Source organism: Protopterus annectens, chromosome 15.part0 (genome assembly GCF_019279795.1).
Source record: "Protopterus annectens isolate FY-2018-M chromosome 15.part0, PAN1.0, whole genome shotgun sequence".
Taxonomy (NCBI): domain Eukaryota; kingdom Metazoa; phylum Chordata; order Ceratodontiformes; family Protopteridae; genus Protopterus; species Protopterus annectens.
The window spans coordinates 478,620,688-478,636,649 of NC_056749.1; the positions used below are offsets into that span (position 1 = coordinate 478,620,688).

Genomic DNA, 15,962 nt, shown 5'->3' on the forward strand with positions numbered 1-15,962 from the left:
AAGTTTCTTATGGACAAGACCATAAGATATAAGTTTTGAAACTTCGAACCGTTTAAATGTAAATCTCCATGCAGCACGGAAAGGAATATTTACCATTTTCCTCACTGTACTGCGATGTCGGAGTTGGAATATTTAATTATTAGGGGGTGTGGGGGGTGCAGAGGCCTTGCCCCCTCCCCCGGTAAAAACGTAAAAAAAAATATATATATATATATATATATATATATATATATATATATATATATATATATATATATTCTCATTATTAAACTGCGTTTATTGGAAAGTTATTGGTCCTATGACTCTGCTTACAGTGTTGCTTGCCGTTTTTGGTTTTACTAGTCCGTGGTTTTGTATATTAGTTTTGTTGGTTTCCGTATATATATATATATATATATATATATTTTTTTTTTTTTTTAAAATTTCAAAGTTTTAAAATTTCAGTCTTATGGTCTTGACCATAAGAAAATCGAAATTCTGAAAGTTCAAAATTTAGAAGTAGACCCATATATATAATATATATATATATATATATATATATATATATATATATATATATATATATATATTTATACATACCTGTCTACACACACACACACACACACACACACACACACACACACACACACACACATGAAGAGAGATGAAATCAGAAGTCGCTATTGTTTGGAATATCAGTGATCACATTTGTATCTGACTATCAAGTATTTCTTTAAGAAAGAAAAACTAAGATACTTAACTAGCTCAGATATATTTCTTGTTTAAATAGTCTGTCTAAGCAACTGATTATTGTTTTCTGTTTCTTTTACATTATTTATTTCTGCATACGCAACTTGTATCAATGCTATTTGTATTGTCTAAGAAAAAAATATGTTCATTCATGAGTAAGGTCTTGTGGGCAGGTATCTGAGGAATGGGTACTGTTTAGTATTGTAAGGTGTCAAGTTGTAATGTTCAGCTCTAACTGACCAAGATCTCTCAGCCCATTACTATTTTGTATTTATTAACATTTTCATAGTTTATATTTAGCTATTAATCAAGGGTGGCAAGGTGCAGTAAGTGTCTGGTGTGTAGCCCAGTATCTCTATAATGGTGGCAGTACTACCTTTCCAGGATGAAATCTGTGTGTGTGTGTGTGTGTGTGTGTGTGTGTGTGTGTGTGTGTGTGTGTGTGTGTGTGTGTAAATATTTTTATAAAAAGGAAGTTACTCTGGATAGGGAACACTGAAACACACTGTGGTTCACAGAGAGAGCAATAAGATAAGGGCCTGGGGTGCTAGGCTAATGACTCATTTCCAGAAGTGCATAGTTTGTAGTCCTAGTCTGGATTTGAATGTTGGAAGCCTATACTCATGGAAGCAGTACATGTTCCCTTTATGCTCTTGGGGCCAGGTTGCATTTGGTGAATTAGTTATTGAATCAAGTTTGGGTATACTTTTCTTTAACCTGTTTGGTACCAGTAGTGTAACTCTAGTGACCATCCCTCTGATATACATCAGACCTTTAGGACAGTGGAGTAGATCCAAGTACCATAGACCCTGTCCCTGGTATACATAGGTGCACACCCTTGGAGGTGGTGGGATTCATATCTCCTCTGGTACCAGCCTGATCCTTCTCATTGGTGGTAGTGATGAGATTCAAACCTCTTCAGTTCCAGCCTGGTCTTCATACCCACCAAAAGTGTACTGCTGCAGTAAGTAAGAAGCATTTTTTTAATTTAGAAGTTTATACATGCACATGATAGTCTAAGTTCATTGCTGAATCATTCCGACATTATTATTGTGTGTTTTTATTTTTAGGCTTTCCTGGATATCCTGGCCTTCCAGGTCCACCTCACGTACCTGTAATTAGCCCAGGCCCTCCAGGCATCCCAGGTCTTCCAGGAATTAATGGTCTGGAAGGTGAAATAGGATCACCTGGACCACAGGGAGCACCTGGTCAGAAAGGTGAGTTTTTGAAGTCCATCAGTTTTAGGTGTTTATAGAATCTCTCTTTTCATAAAGTCTCATCAGTGCCATTTTTTCACTTGACTGTTTTTTTTTTTCACATCCAGCTCTAATCATAGGATTGTGTTATGTTGTTAGAGTTTATCTTTGGCTATCCTTCTTCATCAGTTGTGTTCCCATCTCTTGTCAGTATTCTGATTTGCACTAATCATACTGTGCATACTTTCACACCCAGCATTACTTGTATTAACAGTACACTGAGTATGCAAAATAAGTAATGTGAAGTTGTTCTATCTCGCCATTCATTCTTACTGATGGGTTCGGAGCTGATCCTTGGCTCTGAATCGGCCAACTGCAAAAGCTTGAGGTCTTCAACTAGTTCAAGGCCAAATGCCTATCCCATGATGCACCCTGATCTTCCCCCAGATCTCGTTTGCCGCTGCAACTTGATCGGACGTTCACAAGCTCTGGCCAGTGAATATCTTTATTTTTCTCAAATTTATAGCTGTTAAAATAACTTAGTTGCTTATTTAAGTCGTTTAGAAAGTTAGCGTGTTTAGTCTATTCTGATATTACTTAGATAATATAGTTAGTTATTAGGGCGTTTTTTTATAAGCCTTCTTTTCTCCCTATCTCAGTTAGTTTATTACTGAGAAATTAGTGGCCATGTTTTTAGACCCTTTTTTTTCTCTTTATCTCGATTATTTCATAGAGAGTGTATTTATATTTGATTACAGCCCTTCTTTTTCTCAGGGCACCTAGTTGTTTTTCCAGTATTATAATTAGATGTTAGTGGCAGTGTTTTAAGGCCTTCTTGTCTTATCTATATTATTCGTTGTGTGTGGTGTGTGTTAGTTGTTAAATTATAGTCCTTTTTATACAGGGCAGATAAATATTTGCATTATTAGCTAAACTTATTAGAGCCTTCTTTTCTTAAGGCTTTACTAGTTATTTTGTGTGTGCATATTATTGTTAGAGCCCTCTTTTTTATAGGGCGTTGTTGCTGTGTTTTACTATAGTTAGTATTTGTCTTTGGAAATATATCTCAGCAAGAGAAGGAAAAAGCCAAGTCTGGCTTCAAAAATTGCCCAAGATGTGAGCAAAAGATGTCTATAACTGATGGACAGTTTGTTCAGAGACAAATCTTAACCAATCCATTGAGTTACCATTTTCTTTCCACAGAACACAAATAGGATGGAACACATGCTGCACAAACTTGATGTTCATAGACAACTCCAATTTTATCTAGAGTGAACAAAAAAATTCAGCTCAACGGATCAACTCTTTGTTCCCTTTCAGAGTCAAAAAAGGGTGCCCCAGTGACAAAAGTAACCTTGTCAAGATTGCTATGCATTTCCTTCATTTATAGTTCAGAGTATGCTCCCTTGCAACAAAAAATAAAGGCCCACTCTACTAGAGCTGTTTCAACCTCATTAGCTTTTTCTGCAATTAGATTCTATTTGTGCAGCAGCTACCCGGTCAAGATCTCATACCTTTATCACTCATTACAAAGTAGACAAGGCCTCCAAGGATAGGACCTCCTTTGGTTCCACACTTCTGAGGAATATTCTCCCATGAACCACCCGAGAAAGATGGTGCTTGGGACGCTACCCATCAGTAAGAATGAACGGCGAGATAGAACAAATTCACATAAAGAAGTTATGTACTCACCATAACATTCCATGTGAGTTGTTCATCTCACCTTCATTCTTACGTCCCACCCTCCAACCCCAATCCAGTCTACTTGAGGTTCGTCACCTTTCTTATATGATGCATTGTCTCTTATCCAGCTCTCTGAGTGACATATTTATACTACTAGGTAGTCTGCTGGCACCAAACAAGATCTGATGGAAGATCAGGGTCCATCATGGGATTGGGAGTTGGTCTTGAGCTGGTTGAAGACCTCGAGCTTTTGCAGTTGGCCGAGTTGGAGCCGAGGATCGGCTCCGTACCCATCAGTAAGAATGAAGGCGAGATGAACAACTCACATGGAACGTTATGGTGAGTACATAACTTCTTTTTTTGTTTATATAAAGAGATTAGTTTGTATTTTGCAGTGATTAAACGCTACAAAGCACTTTAATCTTATTTTCATGTATAGGTGTTTTTATTACAGTTTACCTATGTTATACATATGCATAGATGGTCTGTAGTTATTCCACATACTGCGTAATCAAGAAAGGAATGGAACTTCAAAAAATTTGCATCCCTTAGAGTCCCAGTAACGGGCTTGGAGAAACTGTATAACGCTTTGAGAGTCATACCTCTTACTTGTCTTGGCCCTTTGCTCAGAATTTTGATATGTCGTTCATAATCTCCCTTAAAATTAACAATTTGGGTAGAAAAGATTGTGGATTACACTTAACACATAATGACAATAAATGCATTTATAGATCTAAAAATAAAAAATACGTAGAACCAGTGCCAGCAAAACAACCAACATTCTCTTATGCACTCTACTTGTTATGTTAATGGTACTAATAATTTCCTGTTTCCTCTTATTATTTCTGGCTTTGTCACTGATTTTGGAGGAAAGAGGTTGAGAATTTATACATTTTTGAAGGGCTTTCTGCGTGAGTGAGGCCTAATCTTCAGTGCTTCTCAGGGAGACAATTTTTAAATTTTTATTCCACCAGCAGAGGACAACTATTCCTCAGATGCTTTTCAAGAGGTTTTTATCTGGACTATCTTTCCTAGAATTCTTACTTCTTCATTGTAATTGGTTTATAAACATCTAATAACCATATGAGTTTTCAGCACTTTCTTCATTCCAGCATGTGTTGAAGTCCACCTTTGCTTTTATGACTCTATTCTTGCTGCCAGAAATAGCATAATATGGGACATCAGGAGCATGGTTACTCATTGTTTAAGATCTCTACTCATAGCTGTGGGGTACTGAGTTTACCTGTCTGTGAGCAGTTTGCATGTTCTGTCTGTATCTATGAGTTTTCACTAGGAAGTCTAGTTCACACTCCCCTCTGAATAACATGTTAGTTGGTTTGCTACTCTTAAGAGCCTGTGTGTGTGTGTGTGTGTGTATATATATATATATATATATATATATATATATATATATATATATATATATGGGTCTACTTGATATGATGGACATTTCACAATGTCAAAACCCATATGGCCGAGACCATATGTTCGACATTTGAAATGTCGAACATACAAGTAGACCAAAAGAAAAAAACTAACTTTAAAGATGCTAGGATGGGGGCTATGCCCCCCTGCACCCCCTGTGGGGGGCTCCACCCCCCCACAACTTTAATATACCAACTCCGACATTGCTCTACAGTGTGGAAATTAAAATCTTTCCATTCTGCACTGTACGGAGACGCTAGTTCTCCATGGTAGACATTTCAAATGCCGACCATATGGTCTTAGTCATATGGGTTTTGACATTGAAATGTCGACCATGTGAAGGGGACCCATATATATATATATATATATATATATATATATATATATATATATATATATGTATATTTTGTGATTTTCTTTCTCAACTGGCATGGTCAGGGCTGAAAAACCAAAATCCATCCATCTGCCCACAACCCCTTTTTCCCATTTGGCATTTTGCATATGGGGTTGGGGTGTCACTTCAGCAGTGACAGTCATCTATATCCAAGCTTTACACTGCTGGGTGGCTTGAAAAGACAAAAATCACAATGCTCAAAAGCAAGTAATCCATGCCGTATTAGTAAAATCCAACAAAGTACTATAAAAATATTCATGGATAATACAGAAGAACAATTTGCTAGACTCCAACATTAAAAAAAACATATACTTTGCTGTTCAGTACTGACTGGCTAATAAAGGTCATATGACCACTGTTTAAGTTATGGCTTTTGTATGTACTGGTTTTAATATCTGAAGAAGTATAGAAGTAAAATTTAGTACTGATGAATGCAAGATTCTGTTTCTTTAAGGAACTCTGCATGTTCTTGTTAAATTACAGGAATGAACAATTGGGAAAATAGAGAAATACAATATTTGTAAATATTTAGGAACACTAATTACAAACAAATTGTTATTAATAGGATGTGCTGGAGGGACAGATTCATCACCCAAAGACTCCCTATGCTGTGGAACAAAATCCCGGTACATGGAGGCAGAGCACCTCGCTGGCCGTGTTCAAGAGAAATCTTGACCAATGGATGGGAGATCGCAGATATACCCCAGGGATTACCTCAGTGTCTCTGCTTGACAGAGGCACAGCAAAATAATGGGCATAGTTTTCTTCAAACTAAAGGGGTGGCGAAAGCCACAAAAACTCTGTGCTAGGCTTATAAATGCCCTTGGGCAGATAGCCTAGTATGAACCTATGAACCTATGAAGATAATGGATCTATATATTTTCCAATTAACAAACATACTATAATTCTGTGTCACTTTTTTATGTATCCTTTTATATATTTCAACACGTGCAGCAAAAGTGTGATTATACAGACATTTATATCAATCTGCATTTTAGTATTTTACAGAAAATAGTAATAAAGCTTCCAACCTGCTTATATATAATAATAATAATAATAATCCAAGCCCTTCATACCTTTGATTCTTCAAGCAAAATATTTTTGAACAGTTGAGTGTAGTTTTATACACAAATAGAGCCACCTTATTCTCTAACTGTCCAACTAATTGCTTTATAAATGGGAATTAACACCTCACTGTCACCGATAACTAAAGCTTTAAAAATGTTTCTTATCTGAGGAACTTCCATAAGATTAGGACTAAGATAGACTATTAACAATTTTATATCTAAATCTCTGATGACTTCCATATCATTCAAAATAGTATCAGTTACAGCATAAGGTTAATCTGGATTGTCAGTGCCAAAGAGCATATCATGTGCCTTTCTTTATTAAGAACCCACCAGATTAGCAGTAGACAACCTCCCAAGTGAATACCTACAAATCACAGCTGATGCTCTGGCCTACCCAGTATCCATCTTGTTTAACCGATCTCTGTCAGAAAGTTATGTTCCCACACTGTGAAAAGTATGACATATAATTCCCCTCCACAAAGGCGGACCCTCCACAGAACTAACCAGTTACCGACCCATAGCTATTCTCTCTCCACTCTCCAAAATACTAGAGAGATGCATACACTCTCAGGTCTCAGACTACCTCCTTACTAACAACCTCCTTTCCAATACTCAGCATGGTTTCCGACCAAACCATAGCACCACCACTGCCTTACTCTCCTTTACTAACACTATCCTTCAGCATAAAAACAATGGCTATCTCTCCTCTGCTACTTTTTTAGACCTATCTAAAGCATTTGACATGGTCCCACACAAACAACTTATCTCTGTCCTCAATAACCTATCCTTCTCACAATCGGTCACCAACTGGTTTCAGAGTTACCTGTCTCACCGCCAACAATCCGTTGTATGGCAGAATGACATATCTCCCCAACTACCTGTCTCCATAGGGGTTCCCCAAGTATCCATCCTTGGACCGCTACTCTTCTCTGTTTTCACAAATAATCTAGCCTCTGCCACCACACATGGCACACTCATACAATACACAGATGACTCGACCATCATCTGCTCAGCCCAGTCCCTACCCAAACTGCAACTGCAAAAAGTCACACAGGAAGCCTTTTCCTCTGTTGAAACTTGGTTATCCGATGCCCAATTAATACTCAACCCAAACAAAACTAAACTGCTCATCTTTCAACCCACCATACTCAAAACAACTCTCACTTTAACATCACAGCAAAAGACAACACCACTATATACCCAACTGAACACACCAAATTGTTAGGAGTGGAAATAGACAATAAACTAAAATTTGACATTCACATATCCATGACCATAAAAAAAGTCCACAAAAAAATAGGAGTGTTATGCAGAAATAAGCATCGTCTCACCAAAGCAGCAAAGATTTCAATAGCAAATTCCCACCTTATCTCCACCCTACTTTATGCTTCTCCAATATATACCAACCTAAGGCAATGCGATCTAAACAAGCTAGAGACCTGCTACAACAAAATTGCCAAATTCGCCACAGGGGCATCCTACCGTATTCACCACTGTCTCTCACTTGCTGAACTGGGCTGGCTTGAGCTCCCTCACCTCCTTCAATGGTATCAACTCTCACTCGCCCACAAACTAGTAAACCATCCACTAAATGTCCCATCCCTCCAGAATCTACTCCAACCCTATTGCACCACCAGACCACTAAGATCCAGCAACAAAAATCACTTTCAGATCACTAAAGCCAATAACTCTGCTGGTGAAGCACTATTCTCTTGCAACATAGCCAAATTATGGAACTCCCTCCCACCCACAATTACCTCCGCACCATCATGCACCCACTTCAAAACTTTACTAAAAGTGCACCTAAAAACATGCTGGCTATGCCCTTGCAACTCCCACTCTAATATCACCCACCCCATCCAACCACTACCTTTCTTTCCACTCCACTAACTACCTTGATTATAGCAAGCTCAGATGCTCATAAGCCTAGTACTTATGCAGCAGGAGCTTCTTATTTTAACATTTGTTAATGTCTGTTATGTACTTCACAGATAAAGATTCTAGTTGTCTACTGATGTACTATGTTCTTCATCTGTAAATATGTTGTAAGTAATCGCTATGTAAATTGTTAATCACTATGTAATCCAATGTAACTACTGTCTATTTATTTGAACTGTGGAGCTTTTCTCCCAGGGCCTCCGCTGAAAATGGACCTATGTCCAGTTGGACACTCCTGGTCAACAAATATAAATAAATAAATAATAAATAAATAAGTAAATAAATTAAACTTCATATGGTTCAAATTAACCCATATATATATATATATATATATATATATATATATATATATATATATATATATATATAAAGAATCCAAATAGTTCAAGGCCGTAAGCTGATCATCAACACAAAAATAACAGAACCTGTTTTAGAATTGCTTGCATATTTACTTAACCATATTTTATAACTAATGGGAATGCTAGCCATAAAGATACTAAAAAGCATACGTCCCATCAGCAATCCCTGGAGGATCCCTGATTTAACCACCTTGTCTTCTGACATGGATTCACCAGTCCTTACCATACATTTCCTTTGATCCAACCAGTTTTTAACCATCTTATCAAATAGGGGGTTACATTAGTCACACTCAGCAAAGAGATAACACTAGAATGAGGCATTGTATAAAAATGCTTTTGCCATATCCAAATAAGTCATGTCAGCTGATAGAACTTCATCCTGTGATTCCCAAACAGATTAATAAAAATAAAGTCATTTAGTGATCCATGATCTTCCATGAACAAACCCATGTTGGATCAAATCCTGCTTTGAGCTTAATGATCCGGTAATAAATTCTAAAACAACACTTTTGAAGTACTTCACCAGGATGTATGTAAGGCTGATAGGTCTATAGTTCATAACCTTATTCAAATCACTACCCTTAGGCACCAGTACCACAACAGTCTATTTACAAATAGATGGAACAAACCCAGTTTCCAAAGATTTTTAGAAAAGATAACTTAAATAGGGATAAACGCTTCTTATAATATTAAATAGAAAAAAAATATTAAGACCATCATAACCTGCAGCAGAATTTGTGTTTATTGTCTTAACCACCTCCTGCATACAAATATGAAATAGATCAGGATATATTCAAACTACTTCCAAAAGCCTGTATCAACTACCAAAGGATTATTTTCTTTCTTTCTGTAAAAAAAATTTCCAAGAAGATCTTAACCAAGGCATTTGTCTCGGTTAGTAAAATATCCCCCAGGAAAATAGAGTTTGGGCTTGTCATCATTCCTGTATGATTTCAAATGATTAAAGAAGATGTTCTTGTTCTCTAAAGTATTACTAGCTAAATTTGCCTCATATCCCCATCTAACTAAAAGCAAGTGCTACTTAAAGATATGCTTAGCAGTTTTATATCTATTAGCATTATCCATACAAGGGTGCCTCTTATATTTTTCCATAGGTTCTTATTTATATTATGAGGTCTGTTCAATGACTTGTTCCACCAAAGAGATTTAAAACAGAGGTTTACTTGGTGCCAGAGGAACAAACTCCTCTATTAAATTATTTAAACAACCGTAGAAATTTTCCCAATATGTCTCAACACTGACGGAGCATAATTCAGTCTTCCAGTTCCATGTGGTAAGTGTAAAGCATAATTCACACTTCTAGTTACATGTAAAAAGTATTTCTCGTATGTTTACAAAATCAAACCTGTAAAAAGCACACATGAAACCACACAATCCTGTCACCTACGAGGTCCATAAAAAGTACCTTCATATAACAGTTATGGTTCTGTAGCACATTCACTAAATTTTCCCTCATTTCTTGTCCAAACTACATCTAATATATATTACCATTTCTTGTTAGCTCCCTAACAAACAGCATATATCCCAACTCTTTACATGTATTAATCAAATCACTGATTTCTTCAACCTTCCCAAGAAACCTGGGGTACATTGAAATCACCAGCAGTAATATCAAAGTTTTCAGAAAAATGTAATGTTACTATTTCACTGAAGTGTGTAACATCTACTCTACTCTGATTTGTAAGTCTTTAAAAATACTGCAAGAATGCCTAGGGTATGTAGTAATATTTATCTGTGTATGTCTGTCATTTTATTATGAAAGTTTATAGCATTCATGTCACACAGTTTATTCAAAGAAAGAGTGTTTGAGTCAGGCAGGATATTATTGTTGAGTATAAGACCAAGGTTTGGATGCATACTTTGTAGACAAATACAGATTTTAATAGTCTTTTGTAGTGACGTTTTGTCCATGTGCTTTATAGCGGACTTTTATATTATTAATCTCACTACTACTATTACTTGTCTATCATGTATAGATCTCTATAAAGATAGGACTGTACTATTCAGTGTAAGTAGTAGGCATTTAATTATGAGTCATTGCTGTGTATGTATAGTAATATCAGAATGTTTATGAAGTTTGTTTTATAAAGTTGTGATAGCATGTATTCTATCATTGTGAGTGAATTGAACAGTAAAGTATATATATATATATATATATATATATATGTACGTGTGTGTGTGTGTGTGTGTGTGTGTGTGTGTGTGTGTGTGTATGTGTATATATGTATATATATATATATATATATATATATATATATATATTTGTGTGTGTGTGTGTGTGTGTGTATATATATATATATATATATATAGATATATATATATATATATATATATATATATATATATATACATATATATATATATATATATATATATATATACTTGTGGGTGTGTGTGTGTGTGTGTGTGTGTGTGTGTGTGTGTGTGTAGTAGTAGTAGTATTTTTAAACTGGGATAACTTGTGATGATGTCGGGGGGAGTACCTGTATTTACATTTTTTTCTTTAAGCTAGGATAGCTGATGGGGGAGTTAAGATGTTATCTAAAAGTGGGACTGAGGATGTGAAATATAAGTGTTAGGTATAGAAGTAATGAGGGGAATGGGTTTGGGTAAGTATGGGGCCCCAAGTTTTAGCATGGAAGAATCAGTTGCTATGAAGGACTGACAAAAAAGGTATATTAAATAGAATTAGTAGGTGATAATAATTGAGTTTATTTGCAACACCTGAAAAAAATACTTTCAACATGTGGTTTCTTGTTCTCTAGAAAAGTGGGCACTAGGGGCAGTCGAAAGAATCACAGACAGTATTTGAAACATTGTATAGAGACACATGATCTATGATCTGCAAATGTTTCACAAATAGTTATTTGTACTGTAATCTCAATTATCTCCATACATGGAATTATTTCATTTAAATCATACATGTGTAGTGGTAGATTCTAATTAAGTATAGCAAAACTCACCAGTATTCAGATGGATAGGAAGTCCATTTATACATAAATTGTACCATAATCTGCAAGTGGGTCTTATGTTCAGAAAATGGCAGATCATTAATGGAGAGCACTAACAAATGAAAAATTTTCCTGAGTCTGCCTAATAAAGTATAAGGTGTGTAATACACTTATAATGATTCTTCTAATATACTCTCTGTCTCTCTCTCTAGGGAACCATGTATTATTTATGCTAGACAGACAAGGATTCTGGCTGTATAGCTCTGTCTAAACATTTCAAGCCATAACAAACAGAACAAATGTGTACTATTGAATTACTTTGTATGACATTACAATTGTTAGTTCTAGGCCTTACACACTAGCTGCAGTGTATAAGTTATTTACGATAATTGTTAGCATGGCAGTACTTAGTAAAACATATATAGATCTGTCACAAAAGGAGATACTGCCAGCCCAGCTGTTTGGAATTTTGTGAATAATTATATGTCATTTGTGAATATTAGCATGATTTTTATAGAAGTGTAACAAAAGGAGATGCAGCCAGCCCAGCTGTCTGGAATTTTCTAAATAATTATATGTCATTTGTGAATATCAGTGTGATTCATATAAGATGTTTGTGCAACAAATGTATTAGAGTTGTATGTCATATAAGATGGTTTGTACAGACGTGTGCTGAAGAGGTATTTTACAAAGTGCTGTTTGAAATGTATCCACAGTGTACCCTACTAGAAAAGAACAGAAATGTATATACACTATTGTAACTGTTTAAATGTATATATTTTAACATACTTACTGCTAGCTAGCAGCAGCCAGCAGGTTTTTTTTGAGGATAGAGTCATACAACAAGAAATTATGTCATTCTGCATGCTATCGCAGCAGTAATATTTAAGATATTAATTTGGGAAGTTTCTTAGTGACAGACAATATTCTGTATTTGTCTTTAACCATTTAGATATAGTCAGGAATACAGCAAAGCTTAGCTTAGATATTTTTCTTTATTTATTTGAGACTGTCCTGCAATCTTGTTTTAAATATTTCCTGTGATTTTGAACTCTGATATCACTGTACATATATATTTAGTATTGTCTTGTTCTTTTATTATTTATTATTAAATATATTTAAAGATTTCATTGTGGCAGGTCTGTCTAGACATATTTCAGCTCTGAGAGTACTTGCATATTTATTTGGTGACACTGTGTATGCCACTCCTAATAGCCTTGCTGTTGGTCAAACTACCATTTGTATTGATAGTGACGTTACACAGTAAGATTGGACACCCTTTGTTAAGATCAAACTACCTTATAGTCTGCAGTAAACATGCCTTGGGCAGAAGGGGCAAAGTTAGTGCGTGTGTGTAACTCAAACCTCAGAGAGTGTGTGTGTCAGCTACTTGGGCAGGGACATGAGGCACTGGTTGGACAGAGAGGGTGCTGGAATTCTTGGCTTGGTCACTCAACTGAGATCTTAACTCTATAGCTGTGTCAGTGAGAAGTCTTATTGGGGATCTGGAGAAAGAGGGAGAAACCAGCCTAAATACTGTGTGTGTACTTGTCATCCTCCCAATGTATGTCCCCCACTGATGCTAGTGGTGAGGATTGAGGCTCCTTGATTACTTTGTCCAGTGGTGGGGCATCACAAGATCAAACAACAGTAAAGATTCTGACTAGCTTCTTCATCAGCAGGCTGCTGATTTCTGATTAACTCTCTTACTATTTTTTTGAAAATATAATTCTCCGGCTACCTTTTTAAAAATAAATTGCCACTATCCCAACTGCAAGTAACTTTTAGTCTCTGTAGTATACTGTACCTATTTATGAACACCATCCAGTTTGCATAAAGTTAGTATGGTAAAAGGCTAGGAAATAAATGCAATGCATGTAAAACTAGGAATGAATATTGCCCACAAGCTGTTTTATGTTTTACGTTATGGTACAAAGTGCAGAAAGAAATACAATGCATGTCAACCAAAAAGGAAAGGTACAGTATAACTATCATAGCATATGGCTTACTAACCAATTCATTTAAATATTATTGCTGAATGAGTTGCATCACAGATCCATTTCTGGTATGGAATTTCAACCTTGAACATACATTTCTGTCTTGGAAACTGTTTTCTAGTATTAATGAATTCAACTAAAATAATTTTAATATATTAATTTTTTTAACCAGGTAACTGAGCTGCCATCACATACAGAGGAAGAACATTCAACCTTCACAGATGTAGTAACCAGAGGTCAGGCTTGAATGGCTACTTTACACTTTGTTGAGATCAAACAGTGATTCCTTTGTTTTAGGAGATTTCTACCATCTTCATTTTCAGCCACCATGCTGTCCACATTTCAGGTATTAAGACTGTTATGATCTGCATGCATTTCAAAGTTCTACTCATGTTGTTTAACAAAACTTACCTTTATCAGAATTGAACCATGTCATCATGGAAACCTCATTACTTTATTTTTTGGTAAAGAAAATGGGATAAGCCTTTTCCTAGCCTTATCTAGTTCCATTCTGAGAGGTTAGTTGCAGGTTCAGGTGTTGTTTTAACTATGTCTCAGTCTGTCAATTGTATAACTGCTTAGGAGTTCTAATGAAACCAAGACTGTTAGTGTTTTAAAGTTTTGCTCCTTCCTCATTTCTGTCATCACTTTGTTATCCAGTGATTGGTAAAACCTGCTGAGAAAAGTTTACTTTTCTCATCCTGTGAGAGTGTCCTTCCTCCTGATTTTGAGGGGTGTTTAAAGGACAGGCCCAGCCCAGTAAGAATCAATTGAATTCTAAATGGATACAATCTACTAGCAGGATATTATATTGTAAACTACTGAAAATCTAACATGAGTAGTGGCAGCTCCATAACAACCTTTGATGTTATACTGCCCTCACTTATCAGGTCCAGTGTTACATGGTTTTAGTACCTTGAATCTTGTTTCTTCAGCAGGTGAGTTATTTAACTTATTATTATATACTGCTGTTGTACCTACCTATGTAAACTCAAAACCCAACAACTAAACTATATCATCATTGAATTGAATAAGATAAATATAATATAACATATTATTTTTTTTGAAGAAGAAAAAAAAAAAAACAACATCTAATCTTGGTATCCCCCGAGTTTCAAAACAACCCACTAAACAAATGTAATAAAAATATATAATTGTACAGAATTTCTAAGTATTTGAAAGTAATCCAGTCAAAAATCATTTAAGTATCAGGCAAGGGAGTAGTTTATTGTGATGTAAAACAAAGTGATTATCAAGTAGATTATTAGTCTGTGATTTTATTTTTATCATATACATATACTATGGAAATATATCATCCTTAGTAGTCCATTTGGCAAAAATATATATAATAAAATATATACATTATGCATATAAATTAAAAAAAAAAAAGTGTAAAAAAAATATTTCATTAACCTTTTGTTTTGTTAGATCGCTTTGTCATTCTTCTCTTCTTCTTCTGTGTACAAGAAGACTAAAAAAATATCTATAAAATACATATATATAAAATTGTATAATTAGTTAGTATTGTTATTACACATCATTTTGAAACTGATTTAAATGGGGTAAAAAAACCAACTAACTAAAAAAAAAAAAAAAAATAAATTAAAAAATGTAAAAATTTTTTTTCTTTCTAGTTCCATTTTTTTTTTAATTAGTAAGTAGCTTAGTCCAGGGCCTAAAAAAAAGTTCAACTAATTGCCACGAAGTTTCATGTTTCTCCAGAGTATTTGTGATGTCTCCTCAATAAAACAATCAGCTTGTGTATATATATAAAAATGTACAATTAATTTCACATCTTTTACAGGAGGCTGCCCCCCCCAACATCTCATTCCCCATATCCCAATCCCCCTGCTATCATCAACACCAGAAGACTTTGACATCACAGAAGGATTAGGACAGGAACATAAGCCACAGAGGCAACCAGAACCCCACAGACAATCCATGAACAGCAGCAGCAGCACCTTGACCAGAGACCAGTTTCGTCAGGAAGACCAATATCGACAGCACAGACATCAGTCACCACACCAATACCAAAGCCAACACCAGTACCAGAACAAGAATGACAACCACCACCAGAGCCCTCTTATCAGGTTCCCCTCACCACAGCCACCGCAAGGCAACCCATGTCTAGATCAGACAGAGGAACCAGCACAATAACAGGTAAAATAACAACAATGACAGGTGCCACAATAACAGGTA

The 15,962-nt window shown here is 35.6% G+C and overlaps 1 protein-coding gene across 3 annotated transcripts in view; it reads left to right on the forward strand.

Moving 5' to 3' along the window:
- The window catches only part of COL4A6 (collagen type IV alpha 6 chain), a 4,024,271-nt gene that overhangs the window by 3,766,783 nt on the left and 241,526 nt on the right, over window positions 1-15,962 (forward strand). For all 3 annotated transcript variants that reach the window (XM_044057202.1, XM_044057203.1, XM_044057204.1), the window contains one exon: window positions 1,800-1,946. In XM_044057202.1, the coding sequence (XP_043913137.1) occupies window positions 1,800-1,946 (147 nt within the window). The remainder of the gene's footprint in view (window positions 1-1,799; window positions 1,947-15,962) is intronic.